Source organism: Periophthalmus magnuspinnatus, chromosome 18, assembly GCF_009829125.3.
Source record: "Periophthalmus magnuspinnatus isolate fPerMag1 chromosome 18, fPerMag1.2.pri, whole genome shotgun sequence".
Classification (NCBI taxonomy): Eukaryota; Metazoa; Chordata; class Actinopteri; order Gobiiformes; family Gobiidae; genus Periophthalmus; species Periophthalmus magnuspinnatus.
The window spans coordinates 6,527,798-6,546,754 of NC_047143.1; the positions used below are offsets into that span (position 1 = coordinate 6,527,798).

The 18,957-nt window shown below is 39.6% G+C and overlaps 1 protein-coding gene across 1 annotated transcript; it reads right to left on the bottom strand.

Moving 5' to 3' along the window:
* Positions 1 to 1,880: 1,880 nt before the first annotated feature.
* LOC117386434 (myelin-oligodendrocyte glycoprotein-like) lies at positions 1,881 to 5,536 on the bottom strand. Its single transcript, XM_033983789.2, has 3 exons — positions 5,313 to 5,536; positions 3,122 to 3,454; positions 1,881 to 2,660 (listed from the first exon to the last, which is right to left on the bottom strand). The coding sequence occupies exons 1-3, from the start codon at positions 5,386 to 5,388 to the stop codon at positions 2,506 to 2,508; spliced, it is 564 nt and encodes a 187-aa protein (XP_033839680.1). The 5' UTR covers positions 5,389 to 5,536; the 3' UTR covers positions 1,881 to 2,505.
* Between the last annotated feature and the right edge of the window lie 13,421 nt (positions 5,537 to 18,957).

The following is an 18,957-nucleotide window of genomic DNA, read 5'->3' on the forward strand; positions in this document are numbered from 1 at the left end:
CTGCTGCTACTACTACTGCTACTACTACTACTACTACTAATAGTACTTCTACTACTACTAACAGTACTTCTACTACTACTACTACTACTACTACTGCAACTAGTGCAAATACTACTGCTGCTACTACTACTACTACTACTACTACTACTACAACTAGTGCTACTACCACTACTATTACTATTACAACTAGTGCTGCTGCTACTACTACTACTATTACACCTAGTGCTACTACTACTGCTACTACTACTACTACTACTACTGCTACTACTACTACTACTACTACTACTACTACTACTACTACTACTACTACTACTGCTACTACTACTACTACTACTACTACTACTGCAACTAGTGCTACTACTACTAATATTACTACTACAACTAGTGCTGCTACTACTACTACTATTACTATTACACCTAGTGCTGCTACTACTACTGCTACTACTACTACAACTAGGGCTACTACTACTACTACTACTACTACTACAACTAGTGCTACTACTACTACTACTACTGCTACTACTACTGCAACTAGTGCTACTACTACTAATATTACTACTACAACTAGTGCTGCTACTACGACTACTACTACTATTACACCTAGTGCTGCTACTACTACTGCTACTACTACTACAACTAGTGCTACTACTACAACTAACCTTTATCATGTTCATTAGAGGATTGACAGTTGATTATCCTGTTCTCTGATACTTCACTGATCATATTGGAAACAGTACTTGTAAAAGTAATGTCTCCCTCTTGTGGTGTGAGCGGGTACTGCAGCAGGGGGCCATTGTACTCCACGTTGTTCACGGTCCATCTGTACATCACGTCTTTGTCAAACATTGAGCTGCACTCCATCTGAACCACACAGGAGCCGTTTGAGGTTTTGGTGACACTGATGACAGCAGACACAGTAGGAGGTTGTGTCAGGACTTCTGCAGAGACAAAAATACATTCAAAACAGAGAATGTGAACCTTTGTGATCCTTCATGAATATGTCCCTGAGTATTGATACCATAGACTGTATATATGTTAAAAGTTCAAAGGCAGAGGCTAATTGTAAGTGGAAATTTACTTCTAGACAGAACCAGGGGGTGGACGGTCACTGTTGAGCTCTGTTACTCATTTTCACTTGAATGCCACAGTTTAGTTTATTTTCAGTTGAAATAAAGAAATACATTTTTAAAAAGTTTTTATTATGAAATATTAAGTACAAAGTCATTGTAACATAAGTTCAGTTCAGTTACATTTGACATATATTGTACAGTGTAACAGTACTCTTACTTGAGTAAAAGCTGTGGTTCCTCTTCCCACTGTGAGTAAAAGCTTTGTGTCAAAAGCTTTATGTTGACAATATAAAATGATCTGAGCAGCAATATAATTTTAATGTATTCTGTGTATTGTATTAAAAAATAACATAAAATATAAACACAGTACAATAAATAACAACATATAAATAACAACATAGTGTGCTATTTTTTTAAGTAAGGTCATCAAACATAGAAATATGTAAAGTGTATTCTGTAACTTTTCTATTTTGACCTCATTTTGGTTCGGATCTTAGTCCTGATCTTGTCTTATTTTAATCAAATCTTGACCAGTTTTATTTCTGGTTCAGTACTGGTTTTGTCCTGGTTTAGTCCTGTTTAGTTTGTGATGAATTGCTCTTGGTCAGGATCAGGTCTAGTTCAGACTCTGAACCCCTCAAACCCCTCCACCGCGGTAAGGTGGCAACTCTAGGAGGGGGGGTATTATTGTATTATATTGTATTGTATTGTATTGTTGTCAAAAGTTTGGACCTTCTCATTCATGTTTTTTTTTTTTTTGTAGATACACGATGTAAACATGAAATTAAAAAATTACATATATGAAATTATCTAGGATTCATAGTTTTGATGCCTTCAGTCAGAATCTACATTCGTAAAATATAGAAAAAATCAAATAAAAATGTGTGTCCAAACTTTCGACTGGTATTGTAGTTATGGCAACAAATGCCTCAAAAAATACATAATCTCTTATTTCAAGTCCCATTATGGCAAAAAAATGCCGCAATAAAATATATAATCTCTCAGTTCAAGTCCCATTATGGCAAAAAAATGCCGCAATAAAATATATAATCTCTCAGTTCAAGTCCCTTTATGGCAAAAAAAATGCCGCAATAAAATATATAATCTCTCAGTTCAAGTCCCATTATGGCAAAAAAAATGCCGCAATAAAATATATAATCTCTCAGTTCAAGTCCCATTATGGCAAAAAAAATGCCGCAGTAAAATATATAATCTCTCAGTTCAAGTCCCATCATGGCAAAAAAAATGCCGCAATAAAATATATAATCTCTCAGTTCAAGTCCCATTATGGCAAAAAAAAAAATGCCGCAATAAAATATATAATCTCTCAATTCAAGTCCCATTATGGCAAAAAAAAAATGCCGTAATAAAATATATAATCTCTCAGTTCAAGTCCCATTATGGCAAAAAAATGCCGCAAAAAGTACAAAATCTCTCAGTTTAAGTCCTGCTGTGGTGGTGTCGCCCGGCGCTTTAAAACAACGATGAACAACATAATCATCATCAGTAGTAGAAAAAGAAGAGTGGCAACAGGAAATGCAAGATGACCTCTGGTCGTGCTCACTTCCTCCTCACTCCAGCTGTTTACATCTACACACAACACAGAAAACATCACGCCTCACATTAATTCTGGTTCAACCTTGGTATAGTCCTAATCCAGTCCTAGTTTTGTCCTAGTTTACTCCTGGTTCAGTCCTGGTTTAGTCCTGGTTTAGTCATGTTTTAAACCTGGTCTGGTACAGTTTTTAGTCCTGTTTTATTCCTGATCCAGTCCTGGTTGATGGGTCCAACCATAACCAGAATTAATCCAGGAATATTGTATTCTTTCCAAATCTGTTCACAAATGGGCTAGTTCAATTTTTTTTTAATCCTTGCAACCTGAAGATTCCTGTTTTCCTCCTGATTCACTCCTAGTTTAGTCCTGGTTTAATCCTGCTTTAGTCCCCCTTTAGTCCCGGTCTAGTCCCGGTCTAGTCCCGGTCTAGTCCCGGTCTAGTTCTGATCTAGTCATGGTTTAGTCCCAGTTTAGTCCCGGCTTAGTCCCGGCTTACCCTTGACCGTCAGATAGACAGTTGTTTTGCTCCCGATGTTGTTGTCTAGGAGCAGTCGACACTCATACGTCCCTGTATCGTTGTGAGTGACATTCTTCAGGACAAGGCTGAGCTCTCCGTGGTTCAGTCCTGGGTCTTTGGGTTGGACTCTGGCCCTGTAGTCTGGGTGTTGGTAGTGGCTCCGGACCCATGGGTGTCTGTAGAACAGGAGGTACCCATAGTGGTCTAAATCGGGTCTACTCCATTGCAGGACCCGGACATTAGAGCCGGGGTCCACCGAACAGGGCAGCTCGCAATCCTCACCCACCAGTGACACCACCTGCCTGTGAGATGCTGAAATACAACCATTACATGTTAGGCCTGGTTTTAGGGCTAATTAGGACTTGGTCTTGGTCCTGTATTTGTTTTGGATCAGTCCTGGGTTTGAGTCTTGGTTGATTCATACTTTAGTTATTCTCTAGTGCAATTCTGATCTAGTTTTGGTTCATTTCTGATTCAGTCGAGTTTTAGTTCAGTCCTGGTTTGGTCCTGGTTTAGTCCTGGTATAGTCCTGGTTTAGTTAATCTCTAGTATACTTCTATTGTAATTTTGATTCACTTCTGTCTCAGTTCTGTTTTACTCCTGGTTCAATCCTGGTTTAGTCCTTGCCTGGTCCTACAGGTACCCGGTTTACACTTGGTTTAGTCCTGGTTCAGTTCTAGTCTAGAATTGTTCTAGCCATAGTTTAGGGTGTGTTCATACTAGCCCCCTTTGGGTCCTGGTTTTAGCCCAGTTTAGTCTTGATGGTAGACCTGTTTTGGTACTGTTCTAGTCCTTGTTGAGTTCAAGGATAGTCCACTATTATTTCCAAAATTTGTCCCAGTTTTCAATTTTGTTGTACTTAGTCCTTCTTTTAATTCTAATCTTGTCTTGGTTTGGTTTAGTCCTGGTCTAGTCCTGGTCTAGTCCTGATCTAGTCCTGATCTAGTCATGGTTTAGTCCTGATCCAGTCCTAGTCTAGCCATGGTTTAGTTCTGATCTAGTCCTTGTTTAGTCCTGATCTCGACATGGTTTAATCATGGTTTAGTCCTGATCTGGTCCAGATCTAATCCTGGTTTAGTCCTGGTCTAGTCCTGGTCCGGTCTTAGTCTAGTCCTGGTCTAGTCATAGTTTAGTTATTCTCTAAACCGAGTTTTAATCTATCCGTGGTTTGATTCTGGTTCAGTCCTGGTTTAGTTCTGTCTTGTCTAGATTATCCTGTCTCCTCCTGTCAGTCAGGAGGTTGTGGGTTAGACTCTTGATCTCTCTGATAGTAGATATATTGATAATTGATAAAATGGTACATTTTATCAATATGAACCTAACCTTGGAGCTTGTTTTATTGTTTTATTTCTTTATTGCTCCATTATCTTAAACTTTGCTCTGGCAATAAACCAGGTTCAGGACCAGAATTTCTTTTAAATTATTGGTCCAAAGTTTGCATATTAGTTTGTAGTTTAATAACAGTTTGAATTATGGTGCTTTTTCAAACCTTTTGATACAATGTTACAACTATATTTGACTTGTATTCATATAAAAGGGTCAATACTTTTACTTAAACAACCTGAGCTGTTTTCTTTTTGTTTTTGTTTTTTTTTTCATTTCAGTTCTGATTCTGTCCTGTTTTAACTCTGGCTCAGTCCTGGTTTAGTCTTGCTATAATCCTGGTTTAATCCTGTTTTAGTTCATCTCTACTTCTAATCTAATCTTGGTTTACTTCTAAAAGTTCTACTTAAAGCCACAGTATGTAACTTTTTAACAAATCAATGTACAAGGTGGAATCATACAGGTGCTACTACCAGAAAGTTACACACAGTACCATTAATTTATATTGTTTTAAAGTAGTGGTATTCATGAAAAAGACAGATAACACTTATTTTTGATGGTATTTAGCATTAAACATGTTAACGAACTTTCTGCAGAACTTCTGGTTCAGTCCTAGTCCTGGTCTAGTCAAGGTGAGTTCAGACTTGCACATGTACAACATCAAGAATAGGACTAAACTAAACTAGTTTTAAAGTGAAATTAAGGACCGTCCCAAAGTCTACATCAGGATTAAACTGGGCCCAAACCAGGACTAAATCAGTGCAAGTGTGAACGCAAGTCTTTTTCAATGAATCTGATTACAAAAATATGATATGGATATTATTACTGAGACCAGAAAATGACCAACCTTTAGTGTGGCTTTCCAGTGCGTGGCTCCACAACACCGGGAGAAGAAGCAGTCGGATGTGTCTAGACCGGACCATCACAGACTCCAACTTGGACACTTTCAACCTTAAAAGAACTCTGGACAGACCCTTGGTGGACTTACTACTGTCGAAAAATAAAACAAAGAAACAATTTTTTTTTTCAATTTTTTTTGTTTTTTTGTTTTGTTTTTTTTTTGAGTTTGTGATATAAATGTGCAGGAACCCAACACTGAGACACACTGCCTTTTATACACAGAAGGGGCGGGGTTTCAAGCAACAAAAAAAAATAGGTGGGGCTTGTGTCTAGATTTCTTTATGATAAATGGTCACATGGATTCAGAATATTAAAGGTGCGCTGCTTAACTCTTCTGGTGGTGCATCTGCTTGTTTCAATGTAGATGTAATAGAATGTTCCACAGTATGGCATTAAAAAAATAAAAATACCTTGAAAAACATGTCTTCTTACATCTTACATTATAGACAATACTATCCCCATGGAGACAAGGAGATGGCAGACCCCACACCAGAAAAGAACATAGTGCATCTTAAAGCCACATAGTGTGTCTTTAAGTTTGATTTGAGTAGTTTGGACTTTTTTTTTTAATTACCAGGGGCGACAGTAGCTCTGTAGGAAGAAAGTTTGTTCACTGATTCAAAGGTTGGCAGTTCAAATCTTGCTCTTGATATGAACATCACTGGTTGATTGGGCAGATCCACTGACCCATAGGTTGACGGTGAGATTCCAGTTCCGCAGATAAATGCTGTCATTGTGTTCTTGGACGAAACACTTAACCCCACTCACCCCCAGCGTCTGCGTACACTGGTGTATGAATGTGTGTGTGAATGGGTGAGTGGTTCGTTGATGTAAAGCCCTTTGAGTGCACCGTAGGTAGAAAAGCGCTATTTAAAAAGGTGACCATTTGCCTGTCTGTGTAGAGTAGATGTTTGTACGTTTTTAGTTGACAAATACACATTTCTTAACTTGGATAACACAATCAAATAGGCAGATTTAATTTTGCTATTCAAAGTTTTTAACAATCCATCTCCTCCATCTCCTCTAAAGGAGTTTGTGAAAAGAAATTCAACCTGGACAAGAGCAGGTTCTAGAGGTGACTGCTCTGTGGCGTTTAGGAAAAGTGCTTTTGGAGAAGTCTCTTTTGCTTTTGGAGCAGGTCAGACATGGAACACACTGCTGTGTTGTGTGTATAGTGAGTGTGTTGTGTGTGTTGAGTGTATAGTGGGTGTTGTGTGTATAGTGAGTGTGTTGTGTGTGTTGTGTGTATAGTGGGTGTTGTGTGTATCGTGAGTGCCTTGTGTGTATAGTGGGTGTTGTGTGTATAGTGAGTGTGTTGTATGTGTTGTGTGTATAGTGGGTGTTGTGTGTATAGTGAGTGCGTTGTATGTGTTGTGTGTATAGTGGGTGTTGTGTGTATAGTGAGTGTGTTGTGTGTGTTGTGTGTATAGTGGGTGTTGTGTGTATAGTGAGTGTGTTGTGTGTGTTGTGTGTATAGTGGGTGTTGTGTGTATAGTGAGTGTGTTGTGTGTATCGTGAGTGCCTTGTGTGTATAGTGGGTGTTGTGTGTATAGTGAGTGTGTTGTATGTGTTCTGTGTATAGTGGGTGTTGTGTGTATAGTGAGTGCGTTGTATGTGTTGTGTGTATAGTGAGTGTGTTGTGTGTGTTGTGTGTATAGTGGGTGTTGTGTGTATAGTGAGTGTGTTGTGTGTATCGTGAGTGCCTTGTGTGTATAGTGGGTGTTGTGTGTATAGTGAGTGTGTTGTATGTGTTGTGTGTATAGTGGGTGTTGTGTGTATAGTGCGTGTGTTGTGCGTATCGTGAGTGCCTTGCGTGTATAGTGTGTGTTGTGTGTATAGTGAGTGTTTTAACTGTTTTATATCAACCTGCCGAGGAACTTAAGAAGGGTATTTGTCACGTCGGCTATAATCTTTACATATATAATATGTGCTGTCCCTTTACAAATGAATGAATGAAATAAGAATAAGAATAAATTTCAATTAATTTTGGATACATTAGTAAACATAAATGAATGAATCATAAATATTGAAACGAGTACAATAGATCAATTATCTAAATATAAAAAGAAAAACAATATTCATTTTCGAATCTGATAATGTTTCCATAACACAACATCCATTGCTGATAATGATAATGATTATGATGATTTGTGAAGACTTTGAAACAGATTATGGTTGATAAACTTGAGGCTGAAGTTTGATTATGGTCCATATCAAAGTCCTTATGACAAATGTACCACTGTTTTAGTACTTTTACTGCTGCAGCAGAAAAGAAACTTATGGACTCTGGCATGCAACAGAATAATATATGATAATATAATAATAATAATAATAATAATAATAATAATAATAATAATAATAATAATAATAATAACACATAAATAAAAACACACCATTAATAAATCTTACATTTTTTGTTGGTGCCCTTTTTATACCACTCCCTGTAAAAATATAGTTTGTTTCTTTTTTCTTTTCTTTTACTGCGTTAATCCAAAAATACTCAATTTGAAAAAAACAACAACAAAAACCCAAGATTTTAAATTTAAGCTTTTACATTTTATTTCTCTCTTTGACTTGTCATAGGTTAATAACAACATTGTTACCTCAAACACACACAAAAAAAACCAACAACAATGCACAACAAAAACAAAATCATATGTGAAGTAGCGGTGCAAGCATAGACTGTATATATAAATGGACATAGCTAACCTGCTTGCCATTCCAACTAGGAAGTGAGCACGGGCGCACTTCTGTCTCCATCGGCTCCAATTCACTTTCTACTGAAAAATTGTCACCCCGATGAGCGTCATTTGGCTGTAATCGAATGCTATAAGTCAGGGGTCACCAACCTTTTTTAACCTGAGAGCTACTTCATGGGCACTGAAAGGGCGACCACTTTGAGACGAACAAATTTGCTCAGTTTGCCTTTAGTTGCACATTATTAATCATGATAAATGATAATCATCTATGTGAACACACTGATAATTATCAACAACGAGCGAGGTGGGACACAGATATCAATATTCAGCACTTTAACTTTACTAATCTTGAGTAATTGTTAAATTTCCATTTGACACTTACATCACTACATCTCATAGGAAAAGTGTCCCATTTTCACTATCCATTGACAAACAAACCTTTTTAACAAAACATAAATAATATGCATGCACCATGTTTCATAAAGTTATTAAATATGTAATGTTTAAAAAAAAATAAACTTACATATTGTTAAATAAATCTCAGCTGCTTTGTGCGACTTTTTCACCGGTGTCGTGAAAAAAGTCTGTTATTTGCCCAAAGCTGCGTTTAGTTCTGGGCTTGTTCTGCCCGTAGTGCGCGTCCCCGTGGTTAGTTAACGTGGAGCTTTGGGAGACGTAGAGAAATGTCCCTCCACATTGTGCCACTTTGCCGTCGCCCAGTCGCTCCGCAGATGAGACACGCGCAGGTTTCTGTTACAGTCTTAAATCCTTGTGAAAGTGATCTCTTTTTTTTCTACCATGTTTTTGAGCCAAACTGCATTCAGCATCTCCGCAGCGCTCGCGAGCGGAGCACTGGTTTTCTCACGCGCACAATACTGACCTTTGAACTGAGTAGGTCAGAGTTCACCTTAACTTATCAAAACTTCACGTATAATGAACATATGCTTAAGATATTGTCATTTTTAAATCTATATAAACGTAAGAGTGATTGAAAAAATAGCAACAGAATAAAATTAAATTTTAGATGCAGCTCATTAGTGAGTTGTGCTATTTTTAGAACCGGTCTGTGGGCGACTCATGTAGGGCTTGGGGGCGACATGGCGCCCGCGGGCACAGTGTTGGTGACCCCTGGTCTAAACACTTACAGCGTAGGCCTATAAAATTAGAAAAAATACAACATTATCTTATTTAAATAGAAATTATGAACAAATAACGTAGTTCTATAAACATGTCAATGCATAGAAGGTTGGGTTGCTGCGTTTTGTTGCCATGGGAATTGTTCATAGGGTTTATTTTAAAAACTAACAACATTCCAAAGTCTTGTCCGAGAGAGGATTTGCGGAAAAATCAGCTAATCCGGTGTTTTTACTGCCTCTGTTTACACCGCGTTCATCATGGAGCAGGTAAGATTTAACAGCGCCCCCTACTGCACCGTTTGACCATTGATATTCACCTGTAACCTAATTTGATCTCTTTGTCAATGGACTGTTCTGCTAATTAAGTATATGATTTGTATTTAAGTTATTGTTAAGCTCAATTAACTTTAGGTAACGCTAAGTGTCCAAAAGTGGCCAAATGCAGCGCCACTTTGACGTGTTAACGTGGCTATACTTGCTGTAAGCTACTGTGTTTAGCCTAATTTACTCCACACAGCACGAAAACATGCAGTTCCCTTAAACACTGCTTTTAAGCTTTTGCTGTGATCTGCACTGACCTAAGTACTCAAATTGATTATTTTGATTATTGTGTAGATTCTGTTTTTCCCCAATTTATTCAAGATTTAGGCTTGTCTTGCTTTAGATCAAACTACTACTTGGAAAGCCAAATATTATAGAAGACTGTATGAGAAAGGTTTGGACAAATAATTTCTGTATGACGTAACTTGAACTATTCTCTGTTTTCCAGGTTGTGTTGCCTGGTCATTTGTTTGACCACTGCTACAGCACCTGGTCCAGGAGGGAGTCCTGCGGTCTAACTGAACAGGTAAGAAACTCTATCAGACTCATTTGATTATAATTAATTACATGACACATGTCATCACACTATCATTAGAGTGCATGTTGTACTGGATAATATGAGCTTTAAAGCATGTACAGGTTTTTGCACCCTGTGCCACCAGTGAGACTCGTACCACCGTTTGTGAACCAGTACACTACACAAAAACTCATCTAACCTAACTCACCTCTGCGTCCCATAGACCCCGAGCAGCACTCTCGCTCCTGAGCCACCCCAAGTCCTGGGTTTGGTCCCTGTACCCGTCTCTGTGGGTACAGAGGTGGGTACAGGGGCCAAACTGCTATTTTACCAAGCAATAACAAGGCCACGCATCAGCCAAATTCATGCAGTACATTTCTAATTTGATTATTATGCTAAAAAGGTACATTGCCCCTCTCGTGAACAGATCCAGGTCTCCATGTCTGAGTCCTCTGTCCCAGTCCAGCCCTGTCCTGAGTGTACCCCTGCCCTGCCCTCCTGCTGCTGCCCTCCTGCCCCTGGTAGTCCTCTGTTCATCCATGGCTACACTGTTGAAGACTATCAGGACATCTACCACTCTATCGTGGATCCAATGCTGACGTATGTCTCATCGGCCAGATCCATTTCTGGTCACATTTTATAACTCACTATCAGTCCATTTTCATATTTACTTGGTTATTGGGTAACAAATTCATTCAGAGCTTTTCTCTTTTAATTTCAATTCTTGCACAACAGACAGTATGTAGGTAAAGTTTTATCTTACTGACCTTTAACCAGTCTTGATCCTGGTTTAGTCCTGGTTTAAATTTATTTAGTTCTTGTTTTGTCCTGGTTTAGTCTGGTATTAGCCTTGGGTCAGCCCTGCTGTGCTTACTTTGGTCTCTGGTTTAGTCCTTATTTACAGTGAGACTTTCCTTTAAAACCTTTTTCTCATTACTGATGGTTCTGTGTATCTGGCTGTTTGCAGTTACCCCAAAGGCCGTCCCCGTCCCTACAGTCTGGACCTGGGCCGGCGGATTAAGCAGCGCCTGTGGAAGAAGCTGGAGCGGCCCCTTCTCAGAGAGACAGAGACCACTGGAGGTCTCCTGCACTACGTGGAGTCCCAGAGCTCTAGCCCCTACCCACCCCTCACTGATGTAGATGTGTCTAAGGAGCCGCCCCCCCCCTAAACTATCTTTACCTTTTGTGTTTCAGGCCCAGCCCACTATCTCTGCTGGAGGTCCCAATCAGCCACAGCGCCACCTTCTGAGAGAGCAGGTAAAGACAAGCAAATGCAGAAGTGCATTATGAAGAATATGTTCATCAGTCAAAAGAAAATAGTTTCCTCAAATCCTAATGTTCCTTCTTTGGTGCAGGCTGCGGTCTGTGCGGAGCCTGCCTCTCGGAGGTCACACCGACTGGCGCTGAAGAGGAAGAAGACCAGTGGGTCCCAGTCGGTCGCTGCGGAGCTCGCAGACCAGGTGCGACTATACAAGTTGAAATATTATTAGCTGTGTTATAGCTTAAATTTTTGCATTCATAGAGAATAACTTATCTTATCTCCTTTTCCTCCATTGTCCTGTGAAATCCAGACCACTAGCTCCAGCCCTGTCCCAGAGAGGGAGGAGCCCAACAGTAAGAGGCTGTGTCACCCTGAGCCAAAGCACTCCAGGGCGCCCCTGTCTTCCAGGTCCATTTTGCTGAGGTTCAGACAGCAAAACACCCGCACCAGGAAACTTAGGTACCCGGTGGAAGACGCGTCTGAGCAGGTAGACAGTTATTTTTAATGCATGTCCAAAAGTACTTTTATTCATGTGCAGGTGTAATTACTGTATAGATACATTTTAATGTTTATATTGTCCTGTAGGTGTCGCCCTCCAGCTCCCAGACCTCAACCCCTCCACCGGACTTCCTCATGGCCCTGGGTTTGGCTCCTACCCCTCCCCAATGAACGTGTCCACTCACAGTCTCATTCATGAGGCTGATGAGATTTTAACTTTTTACATTTTAGAGTGTGCTTTTAACATTTTTTGTGTGTGATTTCAAGATTTTTGAATTTACTGTGTGGTTTTAACATTTTTTGTGTGTGATTTCAAGATTTTACAATTTACTGTGTGGTTTTAACATTTTTTGTGTGTGATTTCAAGATTTTTGAATTTACTGTGTGGTTTTAACATTTATTTGTAGATTTTAGTGTTGTTTTGTGCCATTTTGTGTCTTTCATACTGTGTGTGTTTTGCAGCTCTCAACACCAAGCTGCCCCTCTGCCATCCAGCCTCCATCCAAAAATTCTCCTCTGTGGTTACACCTTCCAGTATGCAGGTAAATATTTGTGTTTACTGGTCCTGAACTGGTTTAGTCCTGGTTCAGATTCATTTACTCCTTGTTTTATCCAGCTTATGTCTTGTTAAGTTTGCTTGTAGTCCTGGCTCAGTCCTGCTGTACTCAGTTTGATTTCTGGTTTAGTCTTTATGCAGAACTGAACTCTCCTTTAAAATATGTATTATACTGTCTGTTTTTTAGCTTTCAACACCTGGCTGCCCCTCCATAAAAAACAAAATAAAAACTTCTTGGCAGATCAAGGCTACAGGGGCATAGTAAGTGTCAAAATAAATTAAATTGTTTTTTTTGATACAATGAAATTTGAATATGGTTTTATTATTTTGCAGATATCTACAGGACATTGAGGGCCATCGAGGAGTCATTTAAGTCAAAGTCACGCATCTTCTCCCAGTGTCAGCATCAACCAAGGCCCTCATCCAAAAAAGTACTAATCAGTGACCATGTTTTTGATCTGATAGCTTGTTATTCTGAATTTTGCACATAAAGTAATGTATTTTCTTTTTCAGTCTATGCCCTGAGCCCCTTTGAGCCTTGCTGTTCAATAAACCAGTCTAATTATTTTACATTGTCTGTTTTCTTTTCTTTTGTTTCTCATTCAGTTCACAGTGAAACACAGTACACATCTAGTAGTTTGTACAGTAAAATAATTAGTAAGATGCTTCACACAGATTATTGTGTTGTATTGTATCACTAACAGAACATAGACTGTATATATAAATGGAGATAGGTAACTTGCTAGCCACCGGGTTCCAAATAGGAAGTGAGCATGGGTGCATGTGCAACTGCTGCTTTCAAGCTTGCCATTTTGGTTTTAAAATGTTTGTATTAACCCCATTTTTATTTCATTATTGTGTCAGTAAATCAAGATATGAACATTAATAACAGACAAATAAGGTGTTTTCTTCACCTAGGATCGTTTCCACTAGAGCTAGCAACAGGTTTGTCTGATAGTACTGCTAAGTGCCTGCTCCCTGCTAAACCAGGGGTGTGGGTGGGAGGGGCCATTACCTTCAACAGCCTCACTCCAGATTGGCTCTTTAGTTGCTATGATACTTGCGGTTGGACATCCAAAGATGGAACTCTGCTCCAAATTCGCCCCATAAGTACTGTACTAGCCTCCATGATGTTCATTTGAGTGGAACCGGATGCTGTGGGTCAGTCACACTCCCTCACTCCACTTCTTTATAGCTTATGAAAGATTTGTCCTTTTTGAGATTGTTATGGTCTAAGGTTTTTTGTTTTTTTTCCATCTAAATAAAAGAAGTTGCTGTTTTGGGCTCAAACTGTGCAACATGCAACCTTCATTTCCTTTAAATGACCCATTATAATTGAATTTGAAGGACTTATAATCAACAATTAGCAACAGATAGCATAATAAAACAATGATGAAGTTTGCTTTGTTTATTACTATGCGCACAACATAAAACCTACCACAGTCTAAACATTTACAGCGTAGGCCTATAAAAGTAGAAAAAATACATCATTAGTTTATTTAATTAAAAATTATGAAAAAATAACGTAGTTCTACGAACATTTTAATGCATAGGACGTTTGGTTGCTGCGTTTTGTTGCCATGGGAATTGTTCATAGGGTTTATTTTAAAAACTAACAACATTCCAAAGTCTTGTTCGAGAGAAGATTTGCGGAAAAATCAGCTGATCCGGTGTTTTTACTGCGCCTGTCAAGTGTCCCCGTGCCTGTTTACAGCTTTAATCATGGAGCAGGTAAGATTTAACAGCGCCCCCTACAGCGCTGTGTGACCATTGATATTCACCTGGAACCTAATTTGATCTCTTTGTCATTGGACTGTTCCCATAATTAAGTATATGATTTGTATTTAAGTTGTTGTCAACCTCAATTAACTTTAGGTAACGTTAAGTGTCCAAAAGTGGCCACTTTGACGCGCGCGTTAACGTGGCTATACTTGCTGTAGGCTACTGTGTTTAGCCTAATTTACTCCACACCACAGCACGGAAACATGCAGTTCCCTTAAACACTGCTTTGTTCATTTAAGCTTTTGCTGTGATCTGCACTGACCTAAGTACTCAAGTTGATTATTTTGATTATTGTGTAGATTCTGTTTTTCCCCAATTTATTCAAGATTTAGGCTTGTCTTGCTTTAGATCAAACTACTACTTGGGAAGCCAAATATTATAGAAGACTGTATGAGAAAGGTTTGGACAAATAATTTCTGTATGAAGTAACCTGAACTATTTTCTGTTTTCCAGGTTGTGTTGCCTGGTCATTTGTTTGACCACTGCTACAGCACCTGGTCCAGGAGGGAGTCCTGCGGTCTGACTGAACAGGTAAGAAACTCTATCAGACTCATTTGATTATAATTAATTACATGACACATGTCATCACACTATCATTAGAGTGCATGTTGTAGTGGATATTATGAGCTTTAAAGCATGTACAGGTTTTTGCACCCTGTGCCACCAGTGAGACTCCTACCACCATTTGTGAACCAGTACACTTCACTTAAACTCAGCTAACCTAACTCACCTCTGCGTCCCATAGACCCCGAGCAGCACTCTCGCTCCTGAGCCACCCCAAGTCCTGGGTTTGATCCCTGTACCCGTCTCTGTGGGTACAGAGGTGGGTACGGGGGCCAAACAGCTATTTTACCAAGCAATAACAAGGCCACGCATCAACCAAATTCATGCAGTACATTTCTAATTTGATTATTATGCTAAAAAGGTACATTGCCCCTCTCGTGAACAGATCCAGGTCTCCAAGTCTGAGTCCTCTGTCCCAGTCCAGCCCTGTCCTGAGTCTACCCCTGCCCTGTCCTCCTGCTGCCCTCCTGCCCCTGGTAGTCCTCTGTTCATCCATGGCTACACTGTTGAAGGCTATCAGGACATCTACCACTCTATCGTGGATCCAATGCTGACGTATGTTTCATCGGCCAGATCCATTTCTGGTCACATTTTAGAACTCATTATCAGTTCATTTTCATATTTACTTGGTTATTGGGTAACAAATTCCTTCAGAGCTTTTCTCTTTTATTTAAATTGTATTTGCTTGTATTATTGAAATTCTTGGACAACAGACAGTATGCAGGTAAAGTTTTATCTTACTGACCTTTAACCAGTCTTGATCCTGGTTTAGTCCTGGTTTAAATTTATTTAGTTCTTGTTTTGTCCTGGTTTAGTCTGGTATTAGCCTTGGGTCAGCCCTGCTGTGCTTACTTTGGTCTCTGGTTTAGTCCTTATTTACAGTGAGACTTTCCTTTAAAACCTTTTTCTCATTACTGATGGTTCTGTGTATCTGGCTGTTTGCAGTTACCCCAAAGGCCGTCCCCGTCCCTACAGTCTGGACCTGGGCCGGCGGATTAAGCAGCGCCTGTGGAAGAAGCTGGAGCGGCCCCTTCTCAGAGAGACAGAGACCACTGGAGGTCTCCTGCACTACGTGGAGTCCCAGAGCTCTAGCCCCTACCCACCCCTCACTGATGTAGATGTGTCTAAGGAGCCGCCCCCCCCTAAACTATCTTTACCTTTTGTGTTTCAGGCTCAGCCCACTATCTCTGCTGGAGGTGCCAATCAGCCACAGCGCCACCTTCTGAGAGAGCAGGTAAAGACAAGCAAATGCAGAAGTGCATTATGAAGAATATGTTCATCAGTCAAAAGAAAATAGTTTCCTCAAATCCTAATGTTCCTTCTTTGGTGCAGGCTGCGGTCTGTGCGGAGCCTGCCTCTCGGAGGTCACACCGACTGGCGCTGAAGAGGAAGAAGACCAGTGGGTCCCAGTCGGTCGCTGCGGAGCTCGCAGACCAGGTGCGACTATACAAGTTGAAATATTATTAGCTGTGTTATAGCTTAAATTTTTGCATTCATAGAGAATAACTTATCTTATCTCCTTTTCCTCCATTGTCCTGTGAAATCCAGACCACTAGCTCCAGCCCTGTCCCAGAGAGGGAGGAGCCCAACAGTAAGAGGCTGTGTCACCCTGAGCCAAAGCACTCCAGGGCGCCCCTGTCTTCCAGGTCCATTTTGCTGAGGTTCAGACAGCAAAACACCCGCACCAGGAAACTTAGGTACCCGGTGGAAGACGCGTCTGAGCAGGTAGACAGTTATTTTTAATGCATGTCCAAAAGTACTTTTATTCATGTGCAGGTGTAATTACTGTATAGATACATTTTAATGTTTATATTGTCCTGTAGGTGTCGCCCTCCAGCTCCCAGACCTCAACCCCTCCACCGGACTTCCTCATGGCCCTGGGTTTGGCTCCTACCCCTCCCCAATGAACGTGTCCACTCACAGTCTCATTCATGAGGCTGATGAGATTTTAACTTTTTACATTTTAGAGTGTGCTTTTAACATTTTTTGTGTGTGATTTCAAGATTTTTGAATTTACTGTGTGGTTTTAACATTTTTTGTGTGTGATTTCAAGATTTTACAATTTACTGTGTGGTTTTAACATTTTTTGTGTGTGATTTCAAGATTTTTGAATTTACTGTGTGGTTTTAACATTTATTTGTAGATTTTAGTGTTGTTTTGTGCCATTTTGTGTCTTTCATACTGTGTGTGTTTTGCAGCTCTCAACACCAAGCTGCCCCTCTGCCATCCAGCCTCCATCCAAAAATTCTCTTCTGTGGTTACATCTTCCAGTATGCAGGTAAATATTTGTGTTTACTGGTCCTGAACTGGTTTAGTCCTGGTTCAGATTCATTTACTCCTTGTTTTATCCAGCTTATGTCTTGTTAAGTTTGCTTGTAGTCCTGGCTCAGTCCTGCTGTACTCAGTTTGATTTCTGGTTTAGTCTTTATGCAGAACTGAACTCTCCTTTAAAATATGTATTATACTGTCTGTTTTTTAGCTTTCAACACCTGGCTGCCCCTCCATAAAAAACAAAATAAAAACTTCTTGGCAGATCAAGGCTACAGGGGCATAGTAAGTGTCAAAATAAATTAAATTGTTTTTTTTGATACAATGAAATTTGAATATGGTTTTATTATTTTGCAGATATCTACAGGACATTGAGGGCCATCGAGGAGTCATTTAAGTCAAAGTCACCCATCTTCTCCCAGTGTCAGCATCAACCAAGGCCCTCATCCAAAAAAGTACTAATCAGTGACCATGTTTTTGATCTGATAGCTTGTTATTCTGAATTTTGCACATAAAGTAATGTATTTTCTTTTTCAGTCTATGCCCTGAGCCCCTTTGAGCCTTGCTGTTCAATAAACCAGTCTAATTATTTTACATTTTCTGTTTTCTTTTCTTTTGTTTCTCATTCAGTTCACAGTGAAACACAGTACACATCTAGTAGTTTGTACAGTAAAATAATTAGTAAGATGCTTCACACAGATTATTGTGTTGTATTGTATCACTAACAGAACATAGACTGTATATATAAATGGAGATAGGTAACTTGCTAGCCACCGGGTTCCAAATAGGAAGTGAGCATGGGTGCATGTGCAACTGCTGCTTTCAAGCTTGCCATTTTGGTTTTAAAATGTTTGTATTAACCCCATTTTTATTTCATTATTGTGTCAGTAAATCAAGATATGAACATTAATAACAGACAAATAAGGTGTTTTCTTCACCTAGGATCGTTTCCACTAGAGCTAGCAACAGGTTTGTCTGATAGTATTGCTAAGTGCCTGCTCCCTGCTAAACCAGGGGTGTGGGTGGGAGGGGCCATTACCTTCAACAGCCTCACTCCAGATTGGCTCTTTAGTTGCTATGATACTTGCGGTTGGACATCCAAAGATGGAACTCTGCTCCAAATTCGCCCCATAAGTACTGTACTAGCCTCCATGATGTTCATTTGAGTGGAACCGGATGCTGTGGGTCAGTCACACTCCCTCACTCCACTTCTTTATAGCTTATGAAAGATTTGTCCTTTTTGAGATTGTTATGGTCTAAGGTTTTTTGTTTTTTTTCCATCTAAATAAAAGAAGTTGCTGTTTTGGGCTCAAACTGTGCAACATGCAACCTTCATTTCCTTTAAATGACCCATTATAATTGAATTTGAAGGACTTATAATCAACAATTAGCAACAGATAGCATAATAAAACAATGATGAAGTTTGCTTTGTTTATTACTATGCGCACAACATAAAACCTACCACAGTCTAAACATTTACAGCGTAGGCCTATAAAAGTAGAAAAAATACATCATTAGTTTATTTAATTAAAAATTATGAAAAAATAACGTAGTTCTACGAACATTTTAATGCATAGGACGTTTGGTTGCTGCGTTTTGTTGCCATGGGAATTGTTCATAGGGTTTATTTTAAAAACTAACAACATTCCAAAGTCTTGTTCGAGAGAAGATTTGCGGAAAAATCAGCTGATCCGGTGTTTTTACTGCGCCTGTCAAGTGTCCCCGTGCCTGTTTACAGCTTTAATCATGGAGCAGGTAAGATTTAACAGCGCCCCCTACAGCGCTGTGTGACCATTGATATTCACCTGGAACCTAATTTGATCTCTTTGTCATTGGACTGTTCCCATAATTAAGTATATGATTTGTATTTAAGTTGTTGTCAACCTCAATTAACTTTAGGTAACGTTAAGTGTCCAAAAGTGGCCACTTTGACGCGCGCGTTAACGTGGCTATACTTGCTGTAGGCTACTGTGTTTAGCCTAATTTACTC

Coding starts and splice junctions, on each gene's coding strand:
- LOC117386434 (XM_033983789.2), bottom strand. CDS start 5,388: ATGGTCCGGTCTAGACACATCCGACTGCTTCTTCTCCCGGTGTTGTGG. Junction 3,455..5,312: donor ACTGGAAAGCCACACTAAAG/GTTGGTCATTTT, acceptor GTTGTATTTCAG/CATCTCACAGGCAGGTGGTG. Junction 2,661..3,121: donor TGTCTATCTGACGGTCAAGG/GTAAGCCGGGAC, acceptor TGTTGTGTGTAG/ATGTAAACAGCTGGAGTGAG.